This window comes from Lethenteron reissneri, chromosome 43 (assembly GCF_015708825.2).
Source record: "Lethenteron reissneri isolate LAM-NWPU_2019-01 chromosome 43, ASM1570882v1, whole genome shotgun sequence".
Taxonomy (NCBI): domain Eukaryota; kingdom Metazoa; phylum Chordata; class Hyperoartia; order Petromyzontiformes; family Petromyzontidae; genus Lethenteron; species Lethenteron reissneri.
In genome coordinates this window covers 1,134,418-1,155,576 of record NC_083821.1, presented here as the reverse complement: position 1 = coordinate 1,155,576, position 21,159 = coordinate 1,134,418, and the positions used below count along the sequence as shown (strand labels likewise).

The following is a 21,159-nucleotide window of genomic DNA, read 5'->3' as shown; positions in this document are numbered from 1 at the left end:
ACTTCTCGTAATGTATTTGTTGTATTAATCTCATTAAATACAGGATAGAAGACACGCAATTTTGACGTTTGATTTCTTTAATATCTTTTGCTGGTACAGTGGTACAAGTGTGAATTTTTTGTTTGAGGTAGGTCTACGAGGTGAAACAAAGAGTGTGCATTGTCCATGCTCGGTTACGCCTGTAAAACCGTGGCTCTGCTCCTCGTGCTTGTCGGCGGTGTCATGTGGAGTTCAGAGTGACGGTAAGAGTGACGTTACGTTTCGATGTCCAGTCGAGAGCATCGGGGGGACGGTTTGGTCACTCAACGCTCCAAAACAAGACGGACGATTTCAGTGCAAATTTTATGTTTTTAAAATCGTCACCGCTCGTCCAAGAAACCTCGGACCGCACGCTTGGCTGACCTCTGCCAAGTCCACGCCAAGCCGTGGCACGTCACGACGCCCTGTTCCCCACTCTCCCCGTCACCTGTGAGTCGACTGATTTCCGCTGTTCATTGTCCTGGTTTCTATTAAATAATTTGTAAAAAATTACAAGTAGGTATCCGCAGTCACAGTTGTGATTCATAATTGTCCAGGTGTGTACTTCAGTTATTTGTACTTCCTGCAATTTATTCTGAATGACTGGATCTTTGTCCTAAAGATGCTTGGCGCAGTTTCAAGCGAAACATCTGATTCTGATTGCTAAATTTGGTTTTGAGAATTGCTCATCAATTTACAGTTTCGCTTGTACATGTTTTCTACATTAACCAAATCCATATATAAATTATGGTGCGTCGTGGTTGCGTGCCTACGGTACGGTAATTTCGTGTCAATTTATTTCGTGACGCGCTTTCAGTAGCGCGCAATCGCCAACACAAATTCGGTACGCTCGTCAATAGAAGGGACACTGCCCAAAATTACGCCTTATATTGACATGCATTTCTGCTCCCAGGCAGTGTTATTGACGAATGCGGTCTTGTTGTTAATCTCTACTCCTGGTTGCGGGGCGATCCGGACGAGCGCTACTTGAGCGTGATGAGGTGGACGACTTCAATGAGGTAGTCCAGGCCCCAGCTTTCGGCACGGTCAGCCATGGACTCTTTGTCCGATTCCAGCAGTTCCACGTCGCATCGCTCGCCTGCACGCCGCCAGGGGAGCCACACCACATCGGTTCCCCACCGTCGCTCGGTGGCTGCTTGCCACGTTTGTGCGCCGTGTCAGGTGGCAAGCGGGCAGGAGCTTCATCGCCCACAAATATACTTGCTGGTAGACTGAAGTAGGGTGGCACGTGCCTGATAGCCACAGCCATATCCAGTGGTATACTGGATGTAGTGTGTCGGGTGCAGACATTTCCCCGGGTCACAGACCCAGCTAAAATGATTAAGTCTCGGATGTGTCCCTTTTTAGTGACTCGGGATTGATGTGTGGATACTTTAGCGCTCTCCAATTTGCGTTCGTCCTCAGAATTAAAGGATTTAATTGGCAATTATAACGTTACCTTCCCAGTCGAAAAATGAGATGTCACAAGGCACGGAACCTGTGACATCGTGAGATGACATCACACGATGAGGTCACGGGAAGGCACAGCATCTGAATGGTGTGTGAAGTCATTACCTTTGTTTACCGATTATCGCTCTTTTTTTCCCACTAGGTTTTGGATAACCCTTTAATAAATTTGCCAGTTTTTTTATAGGGTAATTCCCCAATATGAAACCAAAGTTTAAATGTATCTTGGATCATATTTACGAGCTTCATCATGACCCTGCGTTAGACAGACAGACAGCTACTGCATTCCCGCATCCAACCTTGGTTGGAAAAGCATTGAGAAACGCTTAATGATTTAAGGCGAGACAAAAGTGGTTTTCACGTGCTGCCTTCATAACTAATTTAAATGACTCCGTCAGCGCCGCGTTATTTTCACGGTCCATCAAACTGCGTCGCGTCAGTGTTCGCCGCGTGCGTACAAGCGCGGCTGCGTGCCCTTTACTTCGCAGTGTGCATTATTAATGGTAGTCTTACCGTAGAGAGCTCGTATTTCACTTTCAGGCACGTAATGGGGTGGTCCTACAAACACGGAGACAGCGGTGACCTCGTTATTGTGCAATTACACACGGGCCGTGATAACAAATTACATTTGTGCAGTTTTACCACCTGAATTTGTGCTGCTGTAATCGACACTTTTTTTGTGAACTTCACTTTGGCCGTAACGTAAATGTCACCAGTGTTATGGTGCATTCTGCGCTTATTGCCAGGGGATCCGTTTGCAAAGCGTGGCACCTCTGCCCCGCGTCTTACGTCCATGCGTTCGGTGCGCCGATCGCGTTTGCCGCGTGCATTGCTTGCGCCTCTACTGGCATCGTGCGTTCATTCTCAGATCTTGGTTCAAGTGGATGAGCAGTTTCTCCCTACCTTCAAAGATCCTCTCAGGTTAGGAAATTAGACAAATTAATCTAAATGAAATTTTTTTTATCTTATACATATCGTGTATAGCTTTCACCAAAACGCTTCGAACGCACGTTATCTCACCAGATCTTGGAAGTTAAGCGAAATTGACCCTGCATAGAGCATGAAAACTACCCAGAAGGCAGTGCGGCAAAATACTACATGATACTGTTATATGCTCCCTGTGTTTAACCGGCATTGTAAAAGCATGGTCAAAACAAACAGAACGGCATCGGGAGAACCTCATCCGTAGTTTGTTGTCCTTCCACCGCACCTCCAAATAGCACGGTTGGTTACATACGATGCAATATAATTCAACGTACATGTACACATTGACACAACGGCTGTATATGTACATCCTGCACTCGGTCCAACTTCCTGCCAACGCGGAGAGATTCCGATGTGAACGTGAGCTCTGTGCCACCGACATGCCGAGCAGTTTGGGTGCTCACCCTTGAAGGTGAGGTCATTGTAGTTGAAGGTGTCCAGAAGATATCGGCAGCCCGGTGCCATGAGGTCGGTCATGACAGCTGCAAACCTGCAGGTTCGGCAAATGGCATGTTCACAAATATCACGAAATAACAACGTGGTGATGTATTATTGTCGTTTCTCTGCTTGTTTACCCAGAAAAGCCTCGCCGAGTCTCTAGGCACTTTTTTAGAAGGTTCCTGACAAGTTTTCACAGTAGGGGGCAAGGTCGCTCTGTAATCCCCATTGAGTAATTGGCAAGTAATTGCTCAGCATTGGGATGTTTGACCAATATACCTTGACTTTCGTCGCTTCGCTGTTTCGGCCGTTCTCAACTATAACCACATTTCAAATTTCGTCCACGTGGCTTCCCTCTTTCGTCGGATTTCATCACAAACTTCCACGACGTTCGTGCCACACGCCGTCTTTTTCGTTCAGTTTCTGAATAGAAGTCGTTCAGTGAGCATCTGTTATATTTGTGTTTATTCATTTATTGTTAATACTGTACTTATTTCTGTGATTATACTGTAAAAATGTCATAGTTATTTTTTGTGATAACAGTATATAATACCAGTGTTCATAGTTATTTTCGTGATTATAAAACACGTGTACAGTATTCATTTTATGAATCTAGATTTCCCCTAAATCACCAATATATTCATCGTCTACTTGCGCAAGAATACAAATATTTCAAGGTATAATTTTGTTGATTTATTTAGTTTTGTTTATTTTTATTTTCTGTTTATTTAGGTTTCGCACACGTGTTATGTAGTTACTGTAGTTATGCAGGTAGGAACAACAGCTTCACGCTGCCCATCAGGGATTGTCTGTCCGTCGTGCATAGCCACGCCCTAGATTTGTATTTCATAGAGCGCTTCGGGCGGGCTCAGCACCACGTGACGCGCCGCCCCACGCACCTTGCGCCACGTGACACGGATCGCACGAATGCGCTGTCCAACCAAGTTCCTACCTGTCCACTCCAAAGGAGCGTGTTTTGCATGCAAGTTTTTCGCCGGCCAAAATACATTTGCGAGCTAAATAAAGGCTCTGCTTTGACATTCGTCCATTTTTGACATTCGTCCATGCTCTGGTCCCTAACCAGACGAAATTGCAAGGTATTCCTGTTTGTGTTTTGAGCTGTGGGAGGAAACCAGAAAATCCCATGCATAAACTATTACATTATAAAAACTAGCAAACTTTTTTTTACCGTACCAGGTAAGGCCCATTGAGCTATATTCAGAAGCCACATGGCCACAAATGTTAGCTCAGCGAAGTGGCTTATCACGTGGACATGTATAGCATCCAAATACTCTAAACGTGTGATTCTAACCGTGGAGGGAAAATCCGGAGAAAAATACACGCGACCACAGGGAGAGAGACACGTAAACTACAAATATACAGCAGCAGGCATCAGGGTCGGGATCGAACCCACGACCTCCTGTACACCAGGCGAGGTAGTGAACATCTCCTTGCCACCGTGGCGCCCAACCTCGGCTGTGGCAGACGCAGGCCGCGGTGTCTCACCGCTCGCGGTCGCTCGCGTTGATGGCGACGAGTCCCCCGCGGTCCCACATCGCGTCGAACCGACCGGCAACCGCACTGCAACAACAACAATAACAACAACACACAGACACCCCGTGTGGTCGAAACGTGCTGCTGGGGCAAGTGCGGTGAGCAAGTAGCACCAAGGAAGGCCGGAACGGCATACGAGAGGGGGTGGTGTGGCCAAAACCACGGCCTTTGTTTCCTCAGCGTTGATGTTGAACGTCGTGCCAGGTGTTCGTTTAAGGCTGAGTCGAACTAGGGGAGGCCCAGGACCGGTTCATATATCCATTACCGATGTTGAGTCGGGCTCGTAGCGCGGTGTGCTAACCGCCAACACGACTACCGCTCCCCATCCATACGCACAAGGAAAAAGATCCCCCATGTCGCCTTTCCAAACTTTTGGGCCAAGTGTTATTCTCGAGGACCTTTGAAGGCGGCACGGCGCACGATGGGGTGGAGCGGGCGAACACCACGCCTGGCTGCCTTTGCGCGAACATACGCGCACGAGCACACGCGCACAGACGGGCACGCCCCGAGTGTCCTCTCACCATCACCGCGTGCAAATGTGACACCTCCGCCGTGAGGAGTTAACGTGCGCAGACGCGGCCAGCGCTGCTGGCGGTGTCGCGCACAGGGCCGCCCCCCCCCCCCCCGTCGTTACCGTAGCGGCGGTGAATTGGTGCGGCTGATTTGAATTGGGGGAATACGCGTGCAGGAGTGGGGCCCGCCCGCGTGCGGCAGCGAGTCACTTCGCCGCCGCTCGCAATGCTACGAGGGGAAACGTCACTGGCAAACAACGAATTGGTTCGTGAGAGGTGTTTCGGACGCTGCCGCCCACGTCAGCGGCGCAACGGTCAGCGCACCGGACTGGCGATCCGGAGAGGCTGGTCACCCCGTGGTGCCCTTATAAAACTCAACGTTTAACCTACTCACGCCGGCTTGTGCCTGCCCTCACAGTCAGGCATATTTGCGGAATACACCACGCCGCTGTTGACCCTGGCCATTGACCGAGCAACCCAACGTTTCTACCAGCTCCCTCCGCAAGAATGTGTTAATAATATGTTTTACCCTTTCTGACAATAAAACAGGTGTGTTAAGATGTTAAAACACCAAACAGAAACCTTTTTGCAAGGAATCATGTCTGCATTAACCACATATACTTGTGGCGAACATAAAAAGAAAACATGCTCTGATAGTATATTCATCGTCTTTGAAATTGATTGGTCTACACCAGAGACAGCTTCTTTAGAGCCAAGTCTCAAGGGAGGTCCCGTGATGTAGCAGCTCACCCCGAGCTCTCAATGTCCTCATAATGCATTGCGTTTGTGATGTTCGCCTTTTGGCATCCTCTAATGCAGACGTGATTCCTTGCAAAAAGGTTTATGTTTGCTGTTTTAACATCTTAACACAACTGTTTCATTGCCAGAAAGGTTAGAACCTATTCTTAATCGATTGAGCATGGCTGACGATTGATGGCGATGATGTGGATGCAACGACCACAACTGCCCATCCCAGGTTGGCGGCAGAATTAGCAAAGTGATCTCGTGACGACGACGCGCCAAGCGACCCGAGCACCTTGTGAAGTCGAAGAAGTCGCATCTGTATATGGACATCTTGCCGTCCAGACTCTGCGACAACAGTAAAGGTCGGGAAAGGGTGAAACACCGAGCGCTTGAGCGGCGACTCCCGCCGTCGCCTGCAGATGCAGGGACGACGGGAGAGCTGCTCCTTACCGGCAGCTGAACAGGCCTCGCGGGCAACCAGCCTGAACGAAAACACACGCACAAAACTCCATCGCCGATGCGTGAGAGTTCACATTTGTAAACGCTCAAATTACAAACACGGCGTTGCGATGGTTAATACATTTCATTCTCTGACATGAATTGTAACAAATAGCTGTGCTACGAACCCCGTGACCTGACTTCGATCCCGGGCTGTGGCTGACGCGAGTGGAAAGCGACACCAGAACCGGACCTGCCCGTCACTGACCCGCAATGACCAACGTGACATGAAGCCCGATTAGCACGGTTGGCTGCAGCGTAAGGGGCAAAAGAAGTTCAACATGCACGTAGTCGCGGGAAGTCGGTTCCCGACACCCCCACCCCCCCGAGTGCGGAGCGGGTGGCGGAATGACCTGGAAGAGTTCCCCGTCGGGTAGAGACGCCACCGGTTGCCTCCGAAACTCCACGTTCTGCTCCGTGAAAAACTCGACGATGGCGGATTCCACCCCCTCCACTCCGACCACCTCGTGGCCCAAGTCTGCGAGCCTGAGTACCCGGGAGGTTTGGCAGAAGAGCAGCAATCGGGTGAATCCTCTGATTTTGTAAAGAAAATATTTTCGGCACGCCGCCGCCGCAAGTGTAACTGGGCCAGCGCGCTCGGACTCACCACTTCATGTCCACGGCTTTGCCGCACAGGGGCAGGAAGACGCGCAGCTTGGCCCGGCCGCTGCGCATCGCGTCCAAGTGCTTGATGAGCTTCCTGCAGCGAGCACGACACAGGCCACGAGGCGTCAAGGCTGCTGCGACACAGAGCTCCCTTCGGAGACACCGCTGCTCTCAATGGGATGTTGCCCGGTTGAGTTATCTGTGTTTACTGCCTTTTGTGTTCAGTTTGCTGTCCTTCCCCGAATCTTCGATTAGCGCGGTAGGCTGCGTACGGTGCGAAAGAAGTTTACCGTACATCTAGTGTTGGGGTCTAAGAGTGTGCGGAGGACAGTTGTAGCTGCCCCATAGCCTCCTGTGGTTGGTGCAGTTGCCACCACGGATTAATTTTAACCAGGTCTGCACTATGAAAAATAACATAAAAATTAATATAAAAATTATTAATAGTATTAAGACTATAAAAATACACCTCGCGATACATATTATCTTGGCATTTTATTATTATGTACAAAAGCGGATTACTTTTCGTGCTCCCGAGTACAGGAGGATTTTGTGCAGTGTTAGGTACACGACAGCCATCCCTTATTTTGCGACGAGAACGACAGAAACGCCAGCGGGACGTGAAGCCGCCGGCCCTCACTTGTGTACGTTGGGGTCGTGGAAGCCAATCTGCCTGCGCTGCCAGGCGCCCTGCCAGAAGGGAAGGCTGCAGTCCTTCTCCACCGCACGCGAGTCCGTACCGCCGCCGCCGCCGTTGTCACCGCCGTCACCGCCACCGCTGCTCATGGCTCCTGCAAGCAAGGAGGGCCACGGAGAACGCTGACGGGGCGGGAGGGGCGGGAGGGGCTGTCCCCCTGGTCTCGAGACGGGCCCCCATGCGAGATGCGGCCTCTCTGCTGTGGCCCAGGAGAGAGATCGTCAGCCCCAGGTGCTGCTCATTGGTCGACGACACTAAGCAGTCGAACCATTGTCGGAGCAAATATAAGCACAGTTCCAATGGATAAGTTGACATCCGGTATTTATCTCTGCACATTTCTGTTACACATGCCATCAGCCGCACGGCCCCCTCTCTGGGTGAGCATTTCTTCAGCAGCACTGGTTCAACACTGGACCGGTTTCGACATTCAGTACAACTCACCAGCAGAGTCAAGCTTTACTAAAAGCAATGCTGGCGGACTTGCCCAGATGCTCATGGGAAAGTGGCGTACTGTCAAGCGTTATATATTTAGACTGTTCATACGTCGTTAGTAACTGGGGTTATATATCATCCTATCCTCTGCTGCCCTCTTGAGTGGCGAGTGATGAGCACTGACTGCTGCGCCACACGTGACTCGGCACACGTGGGCTGCCGCGACACCACGGTTCACGCTTCGACGATAATCGCGATACCAATTTCCCATGAACTTACATCCCCAGGCGCGGCTGTTGGACCAGTGGGCAAGGGGAGAGGGGGTGCATGAATGGTACAACGGAATATTGCCGTGATTCAACAAAGCCGCGTCGTAAGAACAAGACAGGATGTGAACGATAATCATTTACATTGTCAAGGCGCGTTTCCTCCGTACACCCCCACGTACGGAGATCAGGAAAAGAACCTGCAGGGTAAACGTCCCGTTTCAAGAGGCGAGTCTTCAAGATAGGAGTTAAATATATAGAACGACTCTGTCTCGTTAGCAAGGGGACAAGCGGGGACATTGCGTTTCCAGGTCCATACGGCGTCCAACCGTTTCAACCCATCTGATCCAAAAAAAACTCTTATGGATAATATTGGTCGCGAAAGTCTACGTGTTAAGCCGTTGCAAAATAGGCAATAAACGTGTCTATTTGTTTGTGTTTCTCCCTTGTGATGGGACTGTAGGATGAACGTTGAGATTCATGAGAGCACGCGGTGACTAATACGGTCTGAATTGGTCTGTAACGAGGTAGGGCACTGACTGATAAGGGGTTGATAGCCGCCGAGCACGGTGGTCAAACCTGAGCCTCGCAGCAAGAATCACCTCATGGGTTCGTGAGTGTGTGTGTGGGTGAGTGTGGGAGTGGGTGGGTGAGTGTGTGGGTGAGTGTGGGACTGGGTGTGGGAGTGGGTGGGTGAGTATGGGTGAGTGTGAGTGAGTCGATGAGTGTGGGTGAACGTGAGTGCGTGGGTGGGTGTGGGTGAGTGTGTGGGTGAGTGTGGATGTGCGTGTGGGTGAGTGAGTGGGTGCGTGTGGATGCGTGTGTGGGTGAGTGAGAGTGAGTGAGTGGGTGAGTGTATGAGTGGGTGAGTGGGTAGGTCTCAGTCAGTCGACCTGTGGCATCTGGGTCTGCCCCGTGACCTCTTGCCAGCGGGTGTTCGACAATGCACGTGATCGCCTCAAGGTGCACATGGCCTGGCACAAGCGTCGTGGTGACGTCACCGCCACTTAGTGGCGAATGGCGGTTGTTGTTGAGTGAGTGGGTGAGTGTGAGTGAGTGGGTGAGTGAGTGTGTGTTAGTGGGTGAGTGTGAGTGGGTGAGTGTGGGTGAGTGAGTGTGGGTGAGTGTGAGTGAGTGGGTGAGTGAGTGGGTGAGTGTGGGTGAGTGAGTGGGTGAGTGAGTGGGTGAGTGTGAGTGAGTGGGTGAGTGAGTGTGGGTCAGTGAGTGGGCGAGTGAGTGTGGGTGAGTGAGAGTGAGTGGGTGAGTGTGAGTGTGTGTGGGTTAGTGTGAGTGAGTGTGTGAGTGAGTGTGAGTGTGTGAGTGAGTGTGTGAGTGAGTGTGTGAGTGAGTGTGTGAGTGTGAGTGAGTGGGTGAGTGAGTGGGTGAGTGAGAGTGGGTGAGTGTGAGTGAGTGAGTGGGTGAGTGAGAGTGGGTGAGTGTGAGTGAGTGTGAGTGAGTGGGTGAGTGTGGGTGAGTGTGAGTGTGTGAGTGAGGGTGAGTGAGTAAGTGGGTGAGTGTGAGTGGGTGAGTGTGGGTGAGTGTGGGTGAGTGTGAGTGGGTGAGTGTGTGGGTTAGTGTGAGTGTGAGGGTGAGTGGGTGAGTGGGAGTTTGGGAGAGTGAGTGAGTGGGTGAGTGTGAGTGGGTGAGTGCAATTGCTCGCTCCCGCTAGCGCAAGCTGCCTCCACTCGAGAGCCCCGCTCGAGGCTACTTGGCCTACTCTTCCACGCTGGCCAGATGTCCGGGACGAGGCGCGAGTCCCCTTACTTCACCCACTCCGCACGCGACGCTGACAATCGACTAAAACTGCTGCGTGGACGTGGCGCGTGAGAGGATTGAAGACAGATTCCGCGCCGGGAGATGGAGTTGAACCGACGCGCTCGGGATTTGAAGCCCGCGAGGTGCCCACGTGCTCGGGGTGACCCACCTGCTCGCGTCCTGATGTCCTGGGGCAAGAATTGAGAGCGAGCGAGAGAACGGCAGTCTGGGCTTTTCCTCTTTCGTTTTCTCTCTCTCTCTCTCTGCCTTTATCTCTCTATTTAGAGAGTCCAATGGGAGACTCGGGGCACCTCGCCCGCTACCCAATCAGGGCAGCAATTGCGCTGCTCCGGAAAGGGTTTTCTGCGCGGGCGGTGGGAGGGCTGCCAGAGCTGCCCAGTAGCGAGGGTCTCTCGGTGGGAGGGCAGCGTGGGGGTAGGTGCAGTCGCGACCCAGAGGTCGCCGGGTTCGATCTCCGTGCGCGGCAGCTGGGTCGCCCCGCCTCTGGCCACCCAGCAGAAGCGAAGGCGTTCGCCACCAACTGAGCCGATGGGCATGTGGCGTGCGCTGGGGTACAACGCGGGTACTGCCACCGCTCCCCAGACAGCTGCCCAGCGTGGGAAGCAGGGCAGGCCAACACGCACAGGCGCTTTTGCCAGCAGTGGCATGGGCGAGCTGTTGCAGGTCTGCGCCTTTCCCTCTTGTGCAGAGGGCTGGCTAAGGGGGTGTGTTGCTACAGGTTCGCGGTTGTGTTCAGCACTGGGAAGACAAAGGCGGCCGGGCGTGTTGTTGGCCACCCACCTCCTCGTGTGCCGTGCCGGCCTTCACAGGTGCTCGCTACCAGCACTTGCCCCGACAGTCTGTGAAGGCTACACGGGGGGCCTTTGTCTCCATACAGACTCGCGGTTGTGTTGGGGAGCTCTCCCCTGTGTTTTGGTTCGTGCCGCGCGTGTTGTTCGGCACGACGTCCCGACGTTTCGCTCCACGTGCGCGGGAGCTTCTTCAGAAACGAGGAGCGATGTGATCCGGGCGACAGAGCGGGGCACTTGCAGCCATGAAGACGGCAAACAGCGAGACGACGGGTGCCCAACAAGACGCAGCGCAATCAGCGCTGAGTGTGTCGATATTCCACCACAGCGCAGCGAGTCGGGATGAGACGACCCTGCAACGCCATGGTTACCCGCCGGTGTCACGAGTACAACGCCGGCGAGATGATGGACGTGGAGTGTCAAAGATGATTTTGGGAAGGGCGTTGTGGTCGTCTGAACGAGGAGCCGTGCGCGGCACGAGCAGCAGCACATTGCGGGAGCCGCTACGTCCGGGACAGATACAAACTGCGGAACCCGCCGCGGTGTGCACGGCCCTTGGGCCTAAGGGGCCGTCCATAAATGACGTCACGCGATTATTGTCCGATTTTTGACCCTCCCACCCTCGTCACAAAAAGTCAGACCCCCCTCAAATATGACGTCACAAAGCTCTGCACCCCCCCCCCCTCGCAAAACCATATTTCCATTTTGAAAATAAAACTTGCTTCAAATCGCTTTAAACTATTATCATTGTAGTGCGTATTTAATGTGGCGCTGCACTCTGATGTTGTAGGAGAAAACACGTTGGAAAGCTAAAATTTTGCATAAAATTCACTTGAAAATATTCAACGTCTAACTAAAACTGCAGATGTTGAGAATATAATATTGAAATTCTCTTATAATTATAAAATATTAAAAATAATTATAACTATAAAAAAGACCTGAAACTTTGTAGTCGAACGAAGAAAAATGGAGAGTACAATTATAACAATCACATTCATTCCACAGAATGAAAAGCCCTGGTAGAATCATTATAATCAAAATATTTAAGAACAATCATTAACACAAATGTATGCTCCATTCTCCCATGGAGAAGCAAGATTATCCTTCATGGAATAAATAAAAGGTGACCTTCGTAAATTTAAATAAACAAATAATTAATAATGAAAATTAATCAAAATTAGTGTTATAACAATTCTATTTAAGTTTATTTAAAGGTGGGTATTTTGATGTGACGTCACATTTCTCAAACCCTCCCCCCCACGTCACAAATGTCTGACACACCCCCCCCCCCCCCAGGTGCGTGACGTAATTTATGGACGGCCCCTAAATGATTCAGCAGCAATGGCTCGCCGCGCTAATTCCACGCCCGTGCCACGCCAGCCCGAGGCACAGCGCGCCGATGGATTGCAAGCGATGTACATTGGTTCACCAGCCCTCAACAATGCGGGCTCTACGAAGGGGGCATTGTTAAGCTCGTGTACTCGGCACAACGCTGCTGTGAAAACTCTCCATTCACCGTGGCTTTCGTGGGTCAAGAGCGGAGGGCGCGCGTTGAATGCTTAACAGCCCGTGCAGGTTGTGTTTGTGAGCAGTGGGGAAGAGTGGAGTGAGTAGTCGTTTGGGCAGGGGTCGAATCACGGATTTCAAAGTCTGTTGTTTTTACTCGGCGGTGGCCGGCTCAAAGGTCAGAGACGTTGAGCCGGAATCTCGGAGTGCCTGGGCTCGAATCCAGGTTCCAGCCGATTGTGATTGAACCGGGCCTCAAGCGTAGCGTGTTGATGGCCTCTGTCCGGTCACCAATTACTGCACAAAAACACGTCGGAGTAAAATTGGCTCTGCGCATTATTTGGCGAAATTCAGTTCTGAAAATTAAAAAATATCGCCTTGTCAGTGTTGCTCCTCGCTTCTGTGTGGAGCAGAAGGCACTTGAATGGATCTCAGTAGTAGCTCTGCATTATCCACTTCTGTGGGCTGTTCTCTAACTGCCAGTTCTGAAAGGGTTAATTGGGATACACATTTTAAGAAACTTTAGACAAGTTGTGTTAACAAAATCTGCTTATCCCTTGTGGTTACACAAGCTTTTTTCTGGTAAACCAATCCCACCACTCTGTATAAAGCTAGCAGACAGTGTTCCAGCCAGCAAAATATTTTATGTGGGGTTTGTTTTTTGGAACTGGAATGTATTTAAATATGTAGATTTAATAGTAGATTCATCCATTCTCACAGTTGGTAATGGACTGGTTCCACGGTTCCACTAGGGTTTGGAACCCCACCGATGTCTAAACAAAAGAGATGTCGAGGACTTAAAGAAAGGCAGAGACAATAGCGAGATATCGTCCGGCGAGAGAAGACTAATTCGTGTTGATGTAAATTCTCTTGTTACGTTTATTAGGCGTTGATCCCGAGCTGACATTTGACGCGCGTTGACTATGTTACGTATGAACCGTGCACCCCTCGATCCGCTTGTGGGTCTAAGCCTGCTTGGCTTTGCTTTGCTTGTGCCTTGCGCCGCCACCCGGCCTGTGGCTCAGCAGGGCTTGAGGCACTCGTGGTGCTGGAGGATGATGTCCACGACTTTCTGCAGGACGCCCGCCGGGGTGTCGGACGCGTCGATGGGAATGCAGCGCGGCTCCCGCATGCGCCGGTAGGCCTCTTCCACCCTGCGTGCAGCGGCGGCGACACGGCAGACCACGGTCAGCCACCGGGAGAACGAACGCTCGCAACGCGCCGTCGAGAGAGCCGGTGCGGGGCGCACCGACGGGAGGGGAGCGACGGACCGGCGGGACGGACGGACGGGCGAGCGAGCGCCCGCCGAAAGGTCGCTCGGCGCGAGGATGGAGCGATTACATCACGATGAGGTCAGCTCGCGAGCAGGAGATGGATGGTAGCGGTAACTGGAGCATGGTCGATGGCCTACGGCATGGGGGTACCTTCATCTAGCAGTGGATAAACAATGGCCGATGTTGATGATGTCGAATCGTGGTGCAGTGTGTTATGCACATTGCAGTACCTGCTAGTGCCACGTTACGATGCTGTGGACTGCATTGGCCTCGTTGATGGGAGATGGAGCGATGAAATCAGCCGGCGTGCGGGCACTCACTGGATTTCTACGGGGCCGCGAGCGATGGGCTTGAGGGGGATGCCCCGCATCCAGCAGTGGCTCGATAACGACGACGAACAAAACATTTCGGAGCGAAATTCCAAGCGCCGGCACTGGTTGGGCGCGACCCACCGCTCCCTGAAGGCGGCGTCCTCCTGCAAGCGCCTCTCCTCCCGCGTGATGTCCTCGCCGCGGCCGAGCAGCCGGCGCTGGCGCTCCGCGGGGCTCAGCGTGAGCATCACCGCCACGCTGGGCGCCAGCAGGTCCCGCGGCCAGCGGTACACGGGGTGGCCCTCGGGAGGCAGGGCGCCCACGGGCACGCCGCCGCCGCCGCTGTCCTCCGTGGCCACGGCGTAGGCTGCCGTGCTGTGCCAGAACCTGTAAGGGCAAAAACAAATACCCCCCGCGTAGCCTTCACGGACTGTTGGGGCAAGTGCTGTTCGCGAGGAGCACCGTCGAAGGTCGGCACGGTGCAAGCACACGGTCGGGTTGGCCGGCACAAATGCCCTGACGTCCGTGTCTCCCCAACGGTGATGTTTACACACCGCACCGGGGACTCGTTTGAGGCTGAGTCGAGCGAGATGAGGCCCCAGGATAGGTTCAAGATGTTCCTCGCCAATGTTTGTGGCTGGGGTCGACGGACTCGTTCAGCGGGGTGAGCTCACGCCCCCGGCTCCCGACCAAAACCACAAACTATGACACCGACAACAACAACGTGGCACACCTGTACGGGGGAAGGTGTTCGCGTGTTACAGCTGGTGGCTGGCACAGCGCACGCAGCCAGAGAGAGACCACAGCGAGATAGAACACTGGGTGGTGGTGTGCACGTTGAACTTCTTTCGCACCGGACGTAGCCAACCCGTGCGCATCGGAGGTGCGGGGGAAGGGCAACAAACTAAACACAAGAAGTAGTTCTCGAGAAATGAGGTGTGCAGGGTGCTGACCATGTGTTCTGGGGTCAGAGGCAGCAATTGGGAGACATTCTAAATTCATAACCGTCGCCTATTACGCATATTTTATTTTCAGGCATTATTATTCACCAAATAGTGTGTTTAATTCACGGAACAATGGCGGGTGGCAGTGTTAGTTGCCCTGTCCCTGTGGAGAGAGACAATGCAGTACCACGTGTGTGTGAAACTACAGTACCTGAGCCTGTGACAATGCAGTATGTTTGTGTGTGTTCTGACCAGTTAGATCAACACGAGCCCGGATAGCTCAGTCGGTAGAGCATCAGACTTTTAATCTGAGGGTCCAGGGTTCAAGTCCCTGTTCGGGCGCTAGCTTTTTTTTTTATACATATATTTTTAAAATATGTTCGTCAACTGTTTTAAAACTCTCCTGCGGCAGCAATCAATGCTGTTTAAAAGTAACGACCACATTCCTAGGTGAGTTCTTGACTCTCTAAAAAATGTCTTAATTAACCGGCTTATCCTGCCAATTAAAAACAAGCAATGTTATGTTGACTCGGAGAGGCTTTTGGATGCAAATATTGCAAACTGAGCTCAGCTAATTAGGGACTGTGGATGACATGTGTCTGGGTAGGCCCGAGTCCTCAACACGGGTGGAGGGACCAATGGGAGACGTCCATGGGACGACAAGCAGCCATCGAAGCGGTGTTCAACTCCCATTCACAGCCCCGAGCCGGGGGAGGAAAGTCTCCATTCCTATGGCGGGACCGAGTTTATCCGTAATACAATCACCATTGACTTTTTCTACAAAGTGGTCTTCGCTTTATCGACCGCAAAGGGCTGATGGGTTAAGTCAACCCCCATCCAGGATCTGAACTCGGAACCTTCCGCTTGCGAGCCACTTGCTCTCGCGAGGAGCCCCTTGTCAGCAATGTGATTCATGATCGGTGCCACTCTGTCACGAGCTATGTTGACTTGTGCCGTGAGACACTCCACCACCCAGCACAGCCAAACAAATTTAATTCGTCGCGCGGTGTGCAAGCATTTCACACGCCAGTGATCATTGTTTCTTAAGTTGTTGCTGAATGGTGGTTGTGAGAATTTCCCTTCAACTCGCTGGCGTTTGAGCTCAAACGACGGAAATCGGCGCATTAGACGCAGTAACTGACGCATTCACTCGTCCGGCTGTGTCTGGCAGCAGGAGGGTTTCCGTGGGGTTACCTGTCTAGGACCACGGGGCCCTTGCGGACCGCCTGGGACGCCTGGCCGTCGAGGATGTAGTTGCGGAGGCAGTAGTAGGCTCGCCGGATGAAGTTCGGCTGGTTGACGAAGAGCGGCAGGTACGAGTCGAGGTGGTCGGCCGGCAGAGGCAGGAGGGTGGCGCCCAGGCTCCGCTGCAAACCTCGCGTCACCGTCGATTTGCCTGGGTTGGAGAATAAGGCGAGAGGGTTTGTGTTGTTGCTGTTGTTACTGCAGAGGCACTCGCCACGGACGCAGCGGCAACTTGCGGCGACACCGCCTGGCGCGGGGCGGCGGGTGAAGGTTGCGAGCAGCTGACGGGGTCCACGTGGGTCAAACCTGTTGCGTCCAGACCCTCGAGCACCACGATGGGGTGCCGAGACGAGGAGGAGGAGGAGGCCATGCCGCTGCCGTGATCCGCGCTCACCTTCCTCCACTCCTCACTCAGCTTCAGCAGCTCCGCCACCTCGGGCAGGAACTCCACGCACTGCAAGAGCACGGTACACTCACCGTGAGTGAGGGCGCGTTACACTCACTGTGAGTGAGCGCACGGTGCACTCACCGTGAGCGGGGTACGGTTTTGCCACAGTCCTAACCCTAACCTAGCCCAAACCCAGACGTAGCCCAGCCTGAGCCCCAGCTGCTCGCTCGTCTCGCACCTCCTCCATGACGGCTCGCGCCTCCTCGTAGCGGTGGAACACGGGGTAGGTGTCGCCGCTCAGGAAGGCCGGGTGGAGCGGCGGGGCCTCCGCGGGGACCACCGTGCCGCCCATGAGGCCGCCGCTGCCGCCTCCGCCCTGCACCGTCTGCCGCACGCGGCCGTCGGCCAGCGCTTCGTAGCGACACACCTGCCACTCCGCATCGCTGTCCGCGCTCATTTCTGCGGAGGAGACGGGGGGAGGTGTGGCGACGAGCGAAATGTTTCGCGTCGATCGGCGATGGGCGGCCCAGACGACGTCGGTGGGCCACGTGAGCGGCCCTCCTCCACCCCGGCGGGCCGCAAGCTTCACTCCGCGCCCGTGCGCTCGTCGTGACCCTGCGCATGACCCTGAACACGCTGAGACCACGCCGACACCACGCCGAGACGAGACCACGCCGAGACCACGCCACCGCGAGGGACTCCACGGAACGCATGCGGCACATGGGCAGCAGATTGCCCACCACTGGCGTAGTTAGTCGAGAGCTCTCCGATTTGCGGTTTCAATTCCCTCGTGTGCCGTGCCAGCCTCTGTAGGTGCTTGCTAACAGCACTCGGCCAGACGGTCTTGTTCAAGATGGGGAGTATTTGTCTTTGTACCTTTAATCAACGTGTCCACGTGTTCATCGCAGGATACCAGGAATCCCGTGCGCAGGTGCGCTCCAGGTCCTCCCGGCTGCCTGCGAGTCCCACGAGGTCACGGAAATAAGATAAAATACAGCATATGAGCAATGAGAAATAAGAACAAAAAACAACCTCGTCTTACGTGATAAATCTTAAATATTGCTCAAACACAAATCAACGTTCGGTATCAACAAACTCTGGACCAGCTTAAAAATAAAAAGTTTATATTTTTTATTATTTTCATTAATATTATCAGAACCGTTTAACCATTGTTATTACGTATGCAAAAACATGTATTTCAAATAGAACCAGCGACGATCATAGCGATGATAACTTTGCGATGTATCCCGACACGATGCGGTTATCGCGGATCCTCATGGTAAGACGCACTCGATCGCTCGCCACGACCCCCGTCAGCCCCGTCACCTGTGGGCCATGAAGGCGAGGAGGCTGCTGCTGCTACCTGGCCGCAGCAGCAGCAGCCTGTCCCTCAACTCGGTGAGGAGCCGGGCCGCGCCGACCCGCGTCCTCCCGGCGATGCTCACGGAGACGGAGCCGTGCAACACGGAGCGTGCCTCGGCCGGCAGGGACCCCGCGTGGGGCCCCCCGCGGGGCTCCGAGGCCGCGGGCAGCGCCGTGAAGTGGAAGGGCTCCTTCAGGGGCCCTCCAGCCACGCAGAAGGCCCAGGCGAGATGCCCGGGGGCTCCCTGGGGGGCGTCTTGGGCCATCAAAATTCTGGCAACGGCAGCAGTATCAGCAGCAGTGTCAGCAGCAGTATCAGCAGCAGTATCAGCAGCAGTATCAGCAGCAGCAGCAAGAGTAGTATGAGGCGAGGAAGTGCTCGTTGGGAGGGGGGGGGGGGGGTGGAACATCTGATCACAACTGTGGAGGCCATGAAATCTGTAGAATCTTGTATGGGGAGAAATGAATGAAACTTGTCTGGAGACACTAAATGTCAAGCCGCCTGCACCTCGAGGTGTCGCAGGACCGCGAGGAGCGGTGGGTGGCGCGTGGCGGCTGTGGAGCGCAGCGCGCTCTGGGCGAGCGTGCGGCAGCTCTGGCTGACAATGAAGGCTGTGCCCAAGGGTGGATGTGTGTGTGGATGTGTGTGTGGTGCGGTGTGCAAACATCGCCACTGGGGAAACAAAGGCGATCGGGCGTGGTGCTGGCCACCCACCCCCTCGTGTACCGTTCCGGCCTTCATAGGTGCTCGCTAACAGCACTTGCCCCTACAGTCTGTTAAGGCTTTACGGGGGATATTTGTCTTTGTATCTTTGTAAATGTGTGTGTGGATGTGTGTGTGCGGGTGTGTGTGCGGATGTCTGTGTGGATGTGTGTGTGGATGTTTGTCGATTTAGCGTCTGTGCGGCTTAACTATTTCGACACAAAATTCAGTCATATGCGGCTACGCGGTCGGATGTGAGATAACCTTGTGTGTGTACTATGCGTGTATTGTGTGTACTGTGTGTGTACGGTGTGTACTGTGTGTGTGCTGTGTGTGTACTGTGTGTACTGTGTGTACTGCGTGTGTACTATGTGTGTACTGTGTGTACTGTGTGTACTGCGTGTGTGCTGTGTTTACTGAGTGCGCTACTCGGCAGGCAGCTGTCATCATGTGCGGTTTCGCTTTGTGCGCCTTTTTTCTACGACTACCGCGTACAGCGAGGGGAGCCTGTACACATGCTGTGTGAACACTGCACGAACTCTCGGTGTGTGTACATGTAGAATACAGGGATGATGCATCACAGCTAGAGGCTTTAGCGAAATCTCCAGATTCAAAGATTCACTGCCTCTTCCCCCTGTATTTTAACAATCGTGTTAGTGAGGGTTGCGGATCGCACACTGTGCCCACACATACCTTTTCACCCCGTGTTCTTGTACAGGGAACGTGAGTTCTCAGGTCCATACGGGGCGTACAGCCGTTTCAATACGGGAACAAATGTTGTAGTCTATTTGTTTATCCCTTGTGATGTGACTTTGTAGGATGAACGTTGAGATTTATAAGGGACATGAGGTGACCACTAAGGTCTGAATTGGTCTCTAATACTGATAAGGGGTTGACAGGTATGGTCTTGTAACCAGGAGAATACGGTAACATGCCACTCGCCTGTGAACACTCACCAGCCACTCACCACAGATGGCGTCAACTTCTACCCAGCGCTGTCTCTACAATGTCATAGAACACGGCACGTAACACCTACTCACATCGCCACGACATTCGCTTTAGCTGTGCCGACATCAGCACTGGGAAGACAAAGGCGGACTGACGTGTTGCTGCCCCCCCCCCTCTCCCGTGCCGTTCCAGCCTGCATAGGTGCTCGCTAACAGCACTTTCCCGATTAGCACGGTTGGTTACGTACGGTGCGAAAGAAGTTCAACATAAAAAGTCTGTCCAAGGCTATACGGGGGATCTTTGCTCTGAGACGCGATGTCATGTCCGCTGTACGTTGTAGTACAACTCACGTGACCCCTGATACAGCAGACATCCCTCACCTGGCACACCCGACATTCACCCAACACGTGGCACACTCACCTAACCATACTCACCTAACCACACTCACCTCACCACACTCACCTCACCACACTCACCTCACCACACTCACCTCACCACACACACCTAACCACACACACCTAACCACACTCACCTAACCACACACACCTAACCACACTCACCTAACCACACTCACCTCACCACACTCACCTAACCACACTCACCTCACCACACACACCTAACCACACACACCTAACCACACTCACCTAACCACACTCACCTCACCACACTCACCTCACCACACTCACCTCACCACACTGACCTCACCATACTCACCTCACCTCACCACACTCACCTCACCACACTCAGCCGACACTCAGCCCGTCACCTGGCACTCAACACTCACCCGGCACTCACCTGGCAACACTCATCAGCCAGCCACAAATACAAAGACCCCCGTATAGCCTTAACATACTGCTGGGGCAAGTGCTGTTAGCGAACTGCACCTCTGGAGGCTGGCACGGCACGCGAGAGGATGGGTGGCCAGCACCACGCCCGACCGCCTTTGTCTCCCCAGTTGCGATGTTTACACACCGCGCCAGGCACCCATTTGAGGCTGAGTCGACCTAGGGGAGGCCCAGGACCGGCTCAGATAATCGTCACCGGTGTTTGCCGTGAGCGGGAATCGAACTCGGCTCGCTCCACTGCGGCTCCCCACGACGCTCATCCTTCGCCTGTCACTCAGCACTCACCCGACAGCACTCACCCGACAGCATCCACCAGCCGTGCCTCTCACTCACTCACTCGCACGCGCCGTCGCGAGCACCGCGAGTCGCTCCCTCCTCGGCACCGCGTCTCGCGATGCTGCTGCCGCCGCCCCCGCATTGTGGAGATTCCTCCGTCAGCGCGTCCTGCGTGGTGGTGGTGGCGGGGGGCGGTCGCTGGTTTTCGGCTTTCGGGTTTCGGGGTGGGAGTGGGGCTATCGGGGGGGTGGGAGGGGAGGGGCTGCTGTTGGGGCAACATGCCAGCAGCGTGTACCATACGTGGACGAGGCGGTCTGGTTGTTGATTAATCCACCCGTACCACCACCACCACCACCCGTACCACCACCACCACGCGTGGTCGTTCCTGGAATCGATGCGCGCCCCTCGAGCTCGATGGCATCGCCTCCCGCGACGTCACTGCGCGGAAGAGAAGGGCACGCCTGCCTCGGGAGCCCAGCAGCGCTGGCTTTGAAAGGGAAGGGTTGCTGGATCACGCCGACATCTGTGAGCCCCCCCCCCTGCCCCCCTCCCCCCCAGCTGCGTGCTGATGGTCAAGAGG

At 53.7% G+C, this 21,159-nt stretch overlaps 2 protein-coding genes and 1 non-coding gene across 5 annotated transcripts; 1 reads left to right on the top strand and 2 right to left on the bottom strand.

The window, feature by feature from the left end:
• Positions 1–59: 59 nt before the first annotated feature.
• TPMT (thiopurine S-methyltransferase) lies at positions 60–10,255 on the bottom strand. Its single transcript, XM_061569545.1, has 9 exons — positions 10,138–10,255; positions 7,459–7,609; positions 6,823–6,915; positions 6,569–6,701; positions 6,010–6,062; positions 4,414–4,488; positions 2,874–2,959; positions 1,999–2,043; positions 60–1,117 (listed from the first exon to the last, which is right to left on the bottom strand). Exons 2-9 carry the CDS (start codon positions 7,602–7,604, stop codon positions 1,002–1,004), a joined length of 747 nt encoding a protein of 248 aa, XP_061425529.1. The 5' UTR covers positions 7,605–7,609; positions 10,138–10,255; the 3' UTR covers positions 60–1,001.
• A 2,755-nt stretch (positions 10,256–13,010) lies between these two features.
• CMPK2 (cytidine/uridine monophosphate kinase 2) lies at positions 13,011–20,717 on the bottom strand. Of its 3 annotated transcripts, none has more exons than XM_061569554.1 (8): positions 20,603–20,717; positions 17,772–18,080; positions 17,322–17,401; positions 16,684–16,904; positions 16,364–16,511; positions 16,007–16,208; positions 14,010–14,255; positions 13,011–13,437 (listed from the first exon to the last, which is right to left on the bottom strand). In XM_061569554.1, the coding sequence occupies exons 2-8, from the start codon at positions 18,071–18,073 to the stop codon at positions 13,305–13,307; spliced, it is 1,332 nt and encodes a 443-aa protein (XP_061425538.1). In that variant the 5' UTR covers positions 18,074–18,080; positions 20,603–20,717; the 3' UTR covers positions 13,011–13,304. The 3 variants fall into 3 exon arrangements, with proteins under 3 accessions (XP_061425538.1, XP_061425536.1, XP_061425537.1); XM_061569552.1 differs by having other exon boundaries at positions 20,641–20,698; XM_061569553.1 differs by having other exon boundaries at positions 20,589–20,659.
• On the top strand, positions 15,082–15,154 carry TRNAK-UUU (transfer RNA lysine (anticodon UUU)). The gene has a single exon. It is a non-coding gene; the product is annotated as a tRNA-Lys (tRNA).
• Positions 20,718–21,159: the final 442 nt, after the last annotated feature.

Excerpts from the sequence above, each read along its gene's own strand:
- TPMT (XM_061569545.1), bottom strand. The coding sequence starts at position 7,604 with ATGAGCAGCGGTGGCGGTGACGGCGGTGACAACGGCGGCGGCGGCGGT. Across the intron at positions 6,063-6,568 it reads CCGACGGGGAACTCTTCCAG|AGTCTGGACGGCAAGATGTC; the intron begins GTCATTCCGCCA and ends CTGTTGTCGCAG. Across the intron at positions 4,489-6,009 it reads GACTTCTTCGACTTCACAAG|TGCGGTTGCCGGTCGGTTCG; the intron begins GTGCTCGGGTCG and ends TTGTTGTTGCAG.
- CMPK2 (XM_061569554.1), bottom strand. The coding sequence starts at position 18,073 with ATGGCCCAAGACGCCCCCCAGGGAGCCCCCGGGCATCTCGCCTGGGCC. Across the intron at positions 16,905-17,321 it reads CGTGGACACGTTGATTAAAG|AAATGAGCGCGGACAGCGAT; the intron begins GTACAAAGACAA and ends TCTCCTCCGCAG. Across the intron at positions 14,256-16,006 it reads GGCCCCGTGGTCCTAGACAG|GTTCTGGCACAGCACGGCAG; the intron begins GTAACCCCACGG and ends TTGCCCTTACAG.